Genomic DNA, 12247 nt, shown 5'->3' with positions numbered 1-12247 from the left:
TGAAACCACCACCCCCCCGAGTGTGACAAGTAATTGTGCTCTCCCCCACAAACTCTAAAGCCGCTTGATGTAGCATCCCGAATCCGAAAAAACTGTCTTAACATCGGCAGACTTTTCGACTTACAGCCGTAAGTCACCCTCTCCCTCTATGACTCAGATTTCGGCATCTGTAGGAGCTGCCTTCGGTTTTACATTTCTTTTAAATACGTTTTTTTTTTTTTTTCTTCATAACACAGTATACAACACAGTTTTTATGGTATAACTTAGTGCATGTAATAACATAGATGTGATACTTTCTCATGTCTTTAGAAGCCTCCCTGCATGAATTCTGCTCTAACATTAGCTTTACTGGGTGTGACTTCCAAGTAATTATAATTGCATGTGCACGAGGCCATTTGAGTTGAAACCTTCTGTTCTTCAGTTGCTTTTTTCTTTTCTTTTTTTTAAACCATGCCCGAATAGAATCCAGGTCGAAATCTGAAGTTTTGATAAAAAAACAACCTTCCTTCCACCCTCGAACTGCTGAAGAATGTAGCCCTCAGCGTTCACACCGATCTTATTATGTCTACTTTATGGTGTTGGCAAACTAGCTTGCAACATACGGATGTCATTTATTGTCCACCCCTGCCAAGACATGGAGTAGTTGATTCTCCCATTGTGTGTAATCCACACATGGGCTGTAAAAATGAGAAGGAGCAGTCAGCTGGGCAACTTATTGAAGGGGCTGTTGCAGGCGGAGAGCTTTTCTACTGTTCCAGACACCTGCCAGTTTAAAATTATCAGAGCAGTAAATGTATGACGTTCTGAACACTACAGGCGGCTTTTGTTCTATGTGCGAGTGTGGGATGAATCAGAACATTTTGAGAAAAAAGCTGCTGTCCCCAGTCCGTCTGATCGGTTGTGGGACTGGTTCTCATTTAAGAGACTCAGGCTGTCCTCCTGATTGTTTCATACAGCCTGGAGATCTTTAGTTGGAATACAGCTTTATTCAGTATCCAGGAGTCTCCAGGCATCACTGGGGTTTGGGGGGAGCGTAGTTACCTGGTGGATGCACAGGTCTATGTTTGTCAGAGGACCTCTTAATTTTCCCGCTTTAACAGAGGTCATCACTAGGAGATGAGTGTCTCTCTTCCAGTTGGCATCAAAGCTCCGCTGTTGCCATTTCCATCTTTGAAAAAGACATCTCGGACAGCTGGGTATTTATTTTAAGATGCCCCGTTCCCAAAATGATGGAGACCATTTTCCCACAACTTGTGTATAAATTATCAGTTTCTTCTTCACCCTCCCCATCATTCTTTGTATTTTGTTGTAGATATATTATCTCCATGCTCTTGGCTGCTTCTCATTAATATGACAGCTGTCTGTGTATACATGTTTACATTTCAACATGTGCCTTAACCTGGTATGATACCTTGAATAGACAATCTGGGCAAGAGCATTTTAAATGATTGATTAATTTCCTCATATAAAGATCTGTATAAAGCACAGCATGTATTTTGCACACAGTAGTTTAAACAGTGTCTTGGTTTGATGGATTACTGTTTTGCTCTCCATCTATAAAGCCTGTTTCCTGATGCCAAAAGTCTGGAGATGCCAGTTAACACAGTTAAATCAAAACTAATATTATTATATTTTTTATATATACATAATATATTTTTATCAATGATATGAGGGGTAAATAACAAGGTTGTTAACATACCAAAGTAGCATAATCTGAAATTAAAGCCAGGTCAGCAAATCAAGTAGAAAAGTGTTTCCAGAGCTTCAATCACAAAATCAGCTTGTACATGCGACCGACCTCGGATTACCTCTTTTGTGCTGAACTACAATGCAAAAATACATGCTTGAGAGGACCTGATTTAATATTTCTTTTAAAGTTCTCCTACCCACTCCCAATTAATTTTATTTATTTTTATTCAGAAAATGAACACAACACCTTTCTTAGATACCAGGCTATGTCAAGGTGTTAGAGGATCTGATGACTAATTATTTATTCAGGAAGATCCAAAATTCCTACTTATAATGTTGAGGTAATAGGTCCCCTTTTTTCCAAGTCTTCAACATGGTGGATTTTTTAGAATAAAATGCATCATGTGTCAATCCTAGCTCAATCTTTGTTCCTAAACACAGGTTACAGATCCTCATTTTTGGGTACTTTTCTGTTTTCTGTATTTTTTCAGGATTCCCACTGGTAAAGAGCTATCTTATCAAGCAGAAAGAGATACCAGCTCGCAAAGCTAGCAAACTCCATGTATCACTCCCACAGACTAGAAGACATGGTGTTTCAATGCTCAATGAATGCTTGCTGGGAACATTAACCACAACCTGCAAACGTTTATCATGAACACACAGACTGACTCCAATTATGGTTGAAGGGATAATTAATCTAATTCATAAACAGGGCTAATCCATGTCAGTCACAATACAATATGACATAAACTGACTGCAACTACATTTGCATGTCATGCTGAAAGTCTTGAAAAGGTATTGTCATTTTGTGTCATATGCATTGATTGATTTGATTGATTTATAAAGTCCTTGGAAACCCCATATACTATATGGATAAGAGAAATATCTGAGATAAAGGAGTGGAAAGCATTTTTAACCCTCCCCTCATAATCAGCCACTTTAAACACAGCCCAAGTGACTGTTTGCAGAAGCTTTTTAAGTTTGTTAATGATCTGTCGATGTAGTGTATAAATCCTTTGACTGTCTTTATAAAAGCTAAAGTCCCAAACTTGTATTTTATTGGTCAGCTTAGAACCCAGATCCTGACCCTTCCTTAACCCCTAACCTTGATTTTACACCCCCAATTCACACACTCTTACTACATTCAGACGTTTGGGAAAAGGTATTTCACTCTTCTTCTACTCTCTCTCTCTCGCCAACTCTACAGTAACATCCAGCACAGTTCATTTTAATTCATTCAGGTTTTGAAATAAGATTCCAACTACCCCCTCCCAAGGATTGCAGCAAAAACACACACACACACACTTTTTTTGTAATCAAATTTTACAGATCCCTTTCAGCTTGCGTGTGTTTCATGAAGAGAGGTGGGGGGGTCAATGTCGGTGCTGGTGATTATTTGACAGACAGACGACCCATTTAGACAGAAGAGTTGAAGGAGTTTGAGGAACGGGGGGGGGGGATACTAGTAGGAGGTTTGATGTGGAGCCAGACCTAGATGAATCCCATCTGTATTCATTTAAGAGACTGTTGGCTCTGATCTGAGCAAAAGTAACAAACACAGGCTTTGTGGAAGTTGGGACATACCCAGGCTCTCTCTCTCTCTCTGTGTCTCTCTCTCTCTCGGTTCCTGATGAGATGGGGGAATAAGACTCTGTCTGTCTTTGTCTATCTCTCACTTTTAAAGGGATACAAAAAACATGCATTGCTTTCTTGCACTTAAGAATCAACGTGAATGTGCTGCTGTGGGCAAACAACGATCTTAATCTGAGTAGTGTGGCTGAGAGAGAAGTGACACCACTTTCACCTTTGTCAGGGTTTGACTGCTATTTATGGATCTTGTGGAGTTATAAGCCAAACCCAATCCCTTGGTGATAGGTAGGGCGCTGTGTTTTGTGTGATCTGTCCATATAATTGATATGGCAAATCTCTCAAAAGTCAGGGCCCTAGAAATAAGATCACCCTTTTGCACAAGTGTCTCCCATGGGCCCTGCACGATGCACAAAGCCAGCCATTTCTGATTGTGACAATGTTGTTTTTCTTCTCTATTTGTGCTTGTTGTTTAGTTGAAGTTCTAACAAGGTTGAAATTGACCCTCTGTTTCACTTAAGGGTGGCCCATTCAATCGGGGCACATCGTTTTGTTTTGTTTTCCGCCCCTCTTGTAATGCAGATCTTCACTAGAACCTACAATAACTCAAACTGTACTGCCAGACACAGCATGTGCTTGTAGAAAACCTATCAAATCATCTCCATTCCTCTGTGCCATTATAGATGTACACAGCATGGTGTTTGGACTTGCATGGCTTCCCCATCATATTTTTTTAAGGTCCCTCATTTTGCAGCAGTACCTCTAAGTGTTTGTTTGTACACCTGGAGCACAAATGCGCACTGGAGCCATTGTAGTTTCTTTGGCAGCATCAATAGCAGGGGTTGCCAGCGTTGTTTCTTGAGCTCCGTTGCGCCTGCAGGCTTGTGTTTTATCTAAGCCCTAAATAACTAAGTGGACTTGGTTATGAGGTTAATTGGTTGAAATTGCAGTTTGTTCCAGGTATTTAGACACTGAAGATTTAGAGTAACCTAAAGACCCTTCAGGAGTCTAGCTCCACAGGAACAGAGCAGGTATGTCTCTGCATATAGTACTTTGCAAAACTTTTTTTTTCTGAGACATCTGCAGTCGTTTTTTTTTATATCAAGTCTACTGTTTTAGCCTACATATTAAATATGTGCCCTGGATTTTTCACTTTTTCACAATTTATACACAATGCAAAGTAGTTTAGATGTTACAATCAATGATCAGGGGCCAGTTGGATCTAAAAACATGAACAATGAGGGTGTGTATACTGAAGGTATAGCCTAGCCTATGGTAAATCTAATAGTTACAATTTGCTATTATACCTTAATAACCTCTGCTTCCTTATTTGGAGTAAACGCCCAATTTTTCCATTAAATTATGGCCTAAATGTCAGTCTGTGTCTCTCTGGGGTTGAAATTTGAAATGTCTGGTCTGGTTTGTTTTGCAGTGACCTGTTGGAAGACCTGGAGCGATGTAGCCATGCGGCAGCCATTGCAGAGTGCTTTGTGGAACGGGTGGGTGTTCTGGGAGGAGAGCGGAAGCCTGGCTGGCAAATTGCTTGACTTTAAATGCCAGTCTAAAACCGAACTTGCCACAGCACAGTGGCATCTCCGGACACGGCAAAGAAGCCTCCCACACTGCTCACCATATGGGGCCCCATCAGCGTGTATTGGCTGACCTTTCGTCAGTAGCAGTTTTATCAGCTGGCTTTTCTAAATGCAGAAATGCGTGGTGCTTAGAAAGCACCACGTGACAATAGGGTAACAAAGAGAGAGCTCTCTTAATGTTCTAACTATACTTGGGAAACCTCACAATACCTCCTCCCCATTTAAGTGTTTAACTGAATCCACTGTACTCTTTATGGATAGTTTCTGTCTTTTCCAATATGTTAAAAATATATATAATAACAATCCACATTTATCATATGATGCAGGGAACATTAGACTGTTTCCTTCCTTTTATGAGAGGAATCAATTCATGCATTACACTTCTTCGACAAGCAGGACCTTCATGTTTTATATATTACATTGCTCTTAGAAGCAGAGGTGGCAGGACAGAACAAAGTATGCAGATGTTGATCAGACACACATTTCGTGCTTGTGCATGAAAAGACCTGGAAGGGCTAACTATCCTCTTTGGTTTGTGGCATGTCCCTTCATATGAATGGTACCAGTGTTGTTTTCAAATAAGAAAATGGGGCATAAATTAACCTTTCAAAGTGCAGTAGATTCAATTAAGCTGTGGGGGTGTATTTTAGGTTCTCCCAAGTATAGTTTGACTATTACAAGAACCTCTGTGTAGCCTTTCTTTGACAAAGAAAATCTGTTGTCCATACAGTTAATCTGAAGAGTAGTTTTCCTTCATATCAGGAATGCATGTTTGGACCAGGGTGTGTTGGCTCTGTGATGTGTTCAGTCAGGAGTGGCCCAATCTGGATCTGGAATGCTGCATGATTACTCTTTAAATTCCAGATGTTTTTTGTAATGGCTTCATTGAATGGGTTACCTGTCTTTGAGGCCAAAATGAAATCGTTGCTTATCTTTGGAAATTGATCTGTTTAACTGTCTGTTTTAAAACGGTAAAACTGAAATATGGACCTCACAATCTAAAAATCTAAACAAAACGACAGAGATCCTGGAAAAAATTATTTATATATTTTTTTACTGTTAGATTTGCAGCCATCAAGAGTCTGAGTTTGGTCTCAGGTGGGAAAGAGCCAGATGTCTCCATGGCAGTTTTGACAGCCCCATGTTTAGACTTTAAACACGATTTCCCTGATGCCGCATTTAGTCTGGTTGATGTTTACGCGCCTCCTTTCTTTCCTGTGCCAGCCGGGCCACTCAGCGAGACACCTTCTGCAACCCATTCGTTTCCCCAGGAAAGATGTGTTTATCCTTTTCTTCAGTGTCTATTTACGTTGCTAATGTCTGCCTCTCTTCTGCTTCCCGTTGCAGAGTGAAGCCTTTGACATTTATACTCTCTACTGTATGAATTACCCAAAGTAAGTCTCCCTCGCCTTTAGTTCAGTAGGCTCACTATTTACAAAAACAGTTACTGTTGCAGTTCCACAGTACTCTGAAAGTTAGGAGCTCTCACATTTTCATCCTCCACTTGCTGGTGGCATTAAAGTAACACTATCCATGTGACCCCATTCTTTTCACTCTCACCGCATTTGTATTGTATAGATTGTATTGTATAGTATTCATTATTATTTTAGACTTTTACTTCTTCCTTATTTAAAGGACTCTGTTTTTTCTCAGTGGGTCCTGGAACATTCTCTGATTTAGGTCAAACTAAAGACTTCGGCTGAAAAAAGGGCTGAATTTGGAATCGTTTGTGTCCGTCTGTGCATGTGCTGCCATGCGTGTCTGCATCTCTCTGTGTGGACTTCACATCTCCCTTTTTTTTTTCTTTACCCTCCTCCTCCCGTTCCTGCTCTTCGACTCGTCCAGTTCGGTGGCTATCCTCCGGGACTGCATGAAGAATGACAGCCTGGTGCGTTTCTTCCAGGAGCGACGGGCAACGCTCTGTCACTCACTACCTCTGGAGACATACCTGCTAAAGCCCGTGCAGAGGATCCTCAAGTACCATCTCCTACTGCAGGTCAGCCTTGTAGGAGAAACCTGCCTTGCCACAGAGCATAAGAGATTCTTTGTTTTGATTCTTCATTGGTTCAAGCTCACTGTAGCCAGTGGTAGCAGCATTAGCAGCATTAGTACATAAGAAGAACATAAGAAAGTTTACAATTGAGAGGAGGCCATTCAACCCATTGTGCTCCATTAATAACTGAGTGATCCAAGGATCCTATTCAGTCTCACTTTAAATGTTCCCCAATTTTCAGCTTCAACCACATCACTGGGGAGTTTGTTCCAGGTTATGACAACTCTCTGTGTGAAGAAGTGTCTCCTGTTTTCTGTTTTGAATGCATTGAAGCCCAATTTCCATTTGTGTCCCCGGGTGTGTGTGTCCCTGCTGATCTGGAAAAACTCCTCTGGTTTGATGTGGTCGATGCCTTTCATGATTTTGAAGACTGGGATCAAGTCCCCACGTAGTCTCTTCCGTTCCAGGGTGAAAAGGTTCAGGTCCCTCAGTCTCTCAGTAGGACATTCCCTTCAGACCTGGAATAAGTCTGGTTGCTCTCCTCTGAACTGCCTCTAGAGCAGCAATATCCTTCTTGAAGTGTGGAGCCCAGAACTGCACACAGTATTCCAGACGAGGTCTAACTAGTGTATTGTACAGTCTTAGTAGATGTAGTAGTAGCTATTGCATAGATGCAATGTCTAGTGCCAGGGGGTGATGGGAGGAGTGTAGACCTAAGTTGAAATGAAAAGCATAATATACAGTAGGCGCCACTCTCATTTTTAGTACAAACAAGAGCTACTCTATTGTTCCACATATATATGTCATGTTTTTGTCCCAATCCGAGACTTCAATCGAGAGAATGAGAATTAAATCAAAGAGATTTTGGGAGAACTGAATGTTTTGTTGCTGCAGGCAGTTGGGCAGGGAAAGGAACTACATCTGTTTTGGCTTGAGTAACAAATGGATCTTTCCTTTCCTGGTAGGAGCTCTCGAAGCACTTCGACAAGAGTGAGCCAGGGTACGAAGTTGTGGAAGACGCCATCATTACCATGACGGCGGTGGCATGGTACATCAATGACATGAAGAGGAAGCAGGAGCATGCGGTCAGACTGCAGGTAGACCCCCCCTGATCAGATCTCTGGGATCCCAGAATTATTATTATGATAATGAAGTTATTTATCATGTGGCTTTATCCAAGGTGACTTGGTTTAGCAATCACTAGCACACAGGGCTATATTCAAAAAAAGTTAACCATCATGATATGTTAACACCCATTCTTGCTAACGAGGGAAAAAATAAAAAAGACAAAGGTGTGGGGAGGCATCACATAAATCTGAGTGCTTACCTAAGAGCTAACAGAATCTTATTTTTCTTTTTAGTTTTTTGTAAAATTGGGCATTTGTTTCTCATCTTTTAAAACAAAGATGGTTTGTACATTTAACTTGACCAGTTAGTTGAACAGTAGTTGAGTGCAGAGAGTTTACCCGAAACTGGGAATATTGAGGAAGGTTAGGGGCACCGCAGTGGCAAGGAAGAAGGGTGGACTTTCTTGGTGACCGCTCAGTGTCTGACTACTGAGCTCTTAATAGTGACTTGGATTAGGATTACTACTCTCTCTTCAGCTCTCAGAGTGAGATTTGTGTGTATCTCTTTTACTTTTTTTTCTTTGCCACATCACGACTGACGCACTCTACTCGGTTTTGCACTCGTTGGCTCTCAGGAGATTGAGAACCTGCTGCTCAACTGGGCCGGGCCAGACCTCAGCGGCTTTGGGGAGCTGGTTCTCGAGGGTTCTTTCCGAGTCCAGCGGGTCAAGAAAGAGAGGGCCTTCTTTCTCTTTGACAAGATGCTCCTCATTGCCAAGAAGAAGGCGGAGAACTTCGTCTACAGCACCCACATCTTCGTAAGAGCCCCATCACCAAAGTGTTTTGGCAGTGCACAGTGACAAGACAGAACTGCTAAGACTTGCACACAGTCGGTCGAGTGATTGACTCACACAATACTAAGTTATTTTTCCCAAAGAAAGACATTTTGTTTTTGTTTTATCTTCTGAGTACCGAGATGCAGGTTAAAATATACTAAACAAAAATATAAACGCAACGTGTGAAGTGTTGGTTCCATGTTTCAGGAGCTGAAATGAAAGATCCCAGAAATGTTCCATACACACAAAGCTTATTTCTCAAAAATTCTGTGCACACATTTCTTTACAGCCGTTAGTGATCTTTTGCCAAGATAATCCATCCACCTGACAGGTGTGGCAGATCAAGAAGCTGATTAAACAGCACGGTCATTACACAGGTGCACCTTGTGCTGCGGTCACTTTTGGCATTTTTGTTTGGTCACACAACACAATGCCACAGATGTCTCAGGTTGTGAGGGAGTGCAATTGTTATGCTGACTGCAGGAATGTCCACCAGAGCTGTTACCAGAGAATTGAATGTTCATTTCTCTACCATTATTATTATTTATTATTTATTTCTTGGCAGATGCCCTTATCCAGGGCGACTTACAAAACATAAGCCACCTCCAATGTAGTTTTAGAGAATTTGGCAGTATGTCCAACCGGCTTCACACCTGTAAGCACACATGAAACTGTGGGTTTGCACAACCAAAGAATTTCTGCACAAACTGTCAGAAACCGTCTTAGGGAAGCTCATCTGCAGTACATCATCCTCACCGGTTTTGACCTGACTGCAGTTCTGGTGGACATTCCTGCAGTCTGCATGCCAAATGCACGCTCCCTCAAAACTTGAGACTTGAAAACCAAACTCCTGAAAGTGTATTCCTCAGTAAGTAACTGAAATCAAGTAGATGTCTACCAACCACCTTTCATTTAATTTAATTTCTGTATTATTTATATTATGGTACAGTTCAATAGTACATCTGAACAGTCTATCCTCAACATTTGCAGTCCTTCATACACTTCTTGGCTTTTTGAGAAGTATGTGGGATCCTTTCCTGAGATGCTGTGAATCTCTCCCTTCTGCACACAGTGCTGTAACCTGCTTCTGTCAGAAAACCTAAAGGATCCTTTAAGCTTCAAGGTGTCAGACCAGACAATTCCAAAACAGCAGCATATTGTGCAGGTGAGATGAGTGTTCCTATTTTTCTGTGTATGTCTATGTTTAGAGCATGAGAACATCAGGAAGTTTATAACTGTCATTGGACCCATCATGCTTCTTTGATAGCTATGAACCTATTGATCGATATTGTAAAATCCAAGAATCGCATCAAATACAAGTTTAAATGCCCTGACATTCCCACCAGGAACCACCCAAACCAACTCCAGGCCAGGCAAAATGTGAGATTTTGGTGTTGGCTAGGGTTAGGCTTCTGGTTATTGTTAGGGCTAGTGAAATCATCGCAGTTGTAGGTATTTGTTGCTTTTTGAGCTGACCCTCAACCCAACCTGTTGCCTTGTTCCCAGTGGGGAACTGCAGTGTAAAGTGTTGACCTGGCCCAGCAGCCTTGGAAGCCAGCATGTTTAGGTTGGTCCTTTCCCAGCTACCATGCTGCTGTTCCTAAAGGGCTCTCTTCTTTCCACAGGCGAAGAACCAGGAGGAGAAGCGGCTTTGGCTCCACTACCTCAAGAGACTGATTGTGGAGAATCACCCAGCCTCGCTGCCTCAGAAGGTCTGCAGAAGAACAGTGGCATCAAAGCTTTTCATTCACCCTATAAACCCCTAGAAGTGGTATCAAGCTTAGTTGAGAAGATGTCTTCATATAAAGAAGGAATTTTTTATCCATCATCAGCATCCCCTCAATATATGTTTAAAGGCAGTCCATTAAATGAGGATTGCATTAAAGTGCAAAACAAAAGATTCTTCAATATAAAACTGATTTAACATCCCACCCACACCCACCCCCTGCCCTTCCCCTGCAGTCTCAGTGCTTACAGTGTTACACAGATCTTCATGTGTGTCATGCCTCTCCCTTTGCATGCAAAGTCAGAATGTCTTTGCAGCAGCTGTTTGCTTCTGCAGGAGTATGGCTTACTTAATTGCACAGAAATCACGGAACCATACTAACAAGGCAGGTATCAGGAAAGGCAGGAAATAACAGGCAATTGCAGGTTAAATAAACTCCATTATGGTTGGCTCTCATTCGGTCTGTGCTTCTCTGTTTCTTTACTTGACATTCCCCCATACCCCCCTCCCCTTTTCCTTGTCTTTGCAAACCTTCATTCTGGTGACGTGCTGCAACCTAATGGCCAAACACTGTCACTACGCTGGAGTTGGTTCTCTTGGTGATTTGTGTTTTTATCCCATCTGAACTATTTCCCTTTATACTCCTGACCAATACAAATATAAACTGACTGATTTGGATAGATTGACCACTGCAACCTCAATTGCTGATGTGCTGATGATGAATACTACAAGAAATAGCAGTAATAGTAGTAACAGTTGTGGTACCTTTACTAACCGTTAATTGCATTTAATTTTTTCTCACAAGGAGCTGTTAAAGTTCAATTTTGTTCAGCGGTATTTTAAGAAATATGTCAAAATACATATGTTGTAGAGTGGAGCAAAATACACAATGGGAAAATGGCAAATATAGAAAACGTGGTGTAAGAATGTGGCATTATTTAGTAGGTTGCATGTAGAAGTGAAATTTAAACTAAACTGCTTTGATCTGTAACCTGATCTGTAGTAAGCACTGGACATGTGATAATAGTGTATAGTTCGCAAAGCAGAGAGATGAACTGCAAGAACTACAGGTGATGAAGATGTTAGTTAAAACACAACTGCATTGCTCAGACTGCACTGTCAGTGGCAGTGCTGGATTTTTGCATTGGAACTCAGTTCTTTCTAATTTTGTGTCTTTGCAGGCCAGACAGGTGCTGGGGGACAGCTACAGTCAATGTGAGTATAACCACTGCTCCCCTTTTTAATTGCAATTAGTGTATTTGGCCATGTTTCATCCAAAATAATTTTAAGGGTGTTTTTGAGGGACCTGTAAATCCTTTAAATCTCTGTGGTAACGCTGTGAGTGGCATGCGAGTCATCGATTTGCGTCTCTTTGTTACATCCGATCGACAGTCCCACCTGCTCTGCAGTTCACCCAGGAGCCGGCTAAGAAGTCCGCCCCCTCCCCGCGATTGGACGATTGCCGGGGTTACCACCGAGGCCGGCGTCAATCAGGTTTGCTCGCCTTGATTGATTCAAGTCAAGTGGTTTTAAGGGGGTGATGGGGGTACACTCATAACAGTTTTGTCTTGGTATCAGTCTATTGTGCCGAAAGGTCTTGGCTCAGACTATAATATTACTGTCATTTATCATTTCATGTGCTTGTAAGGGTTCAGCAATACTACCTGAAAAAGCATACTGTTGCCAGTCAAGGTGTTGTCCAAGTCTAGTATAGCAGGACCTAGGCCTACCACCCATAACCCCTGAATGTTGCTTTT

The 12247-nt window shown here is 41.7% G+C and overlaps 1 protein-coding gene across 1 annotated transcript in view; it reads left to right on the top strand.

Annotated features, from left to right (window-relative positions):
* plekhg2 (pleckstrin homology domain containing, family G (with RhoGef domain) member 2) overlaps positions 1-12247 on the top strand; it is a 53310-nt gene that overhangs the window by 29219 nt on the left and 11844 nt on the right. The window contains exons 5-13 of the mRNA XM_066705717.1: positions 4709-4775; positions 6216-6262; positions 6714-6864; positions 7827-7958; positions 8564-8746; positions 9837-9929; positions 10390-10476; positions 11672-11705; positions 11883-11984. Of these exons, the coding sequence (XP_066561814.1) occupies positions 4709-4775; positions 6216-6262; positions 6714-6864; positions 7827-7958; positions 8564-8746; positions 9837-9929; positions 10390-10476; positions 11672-11705; positions 11883-11984 (896 nt within the window). The remainder of the gene's footprint in view (positions 1-4708; positions 4776-6215; positions 6263-6713; positions 6865-7826; positions 7959-8563; positions 8747-9836; positions 9930-10389; positions 10477-11671; positions 11706-11882; positions 11985-12247) is intronic.

The sequence above is a fragment of the Amia ocellicauda genome, chromosome 5 (assembly GCF_036373705.1).
Source record: "Amia ocellicauda isolate fAmiCal2 chromosome 5, fAmiCal2.hap1, whole genome shotgun sequence".
Lineage (NCBI taxonomy): Eukaryota > Metazoa > Chordata > Actinopteri > Amiiformes > Amiidae > Amia > Amia ocellicauda.
The sequence above is the reverse complement of the archived record's forward strand: the minus strand, read 5'-3'. Positions and strand labels throughout refer to the sequence as shown.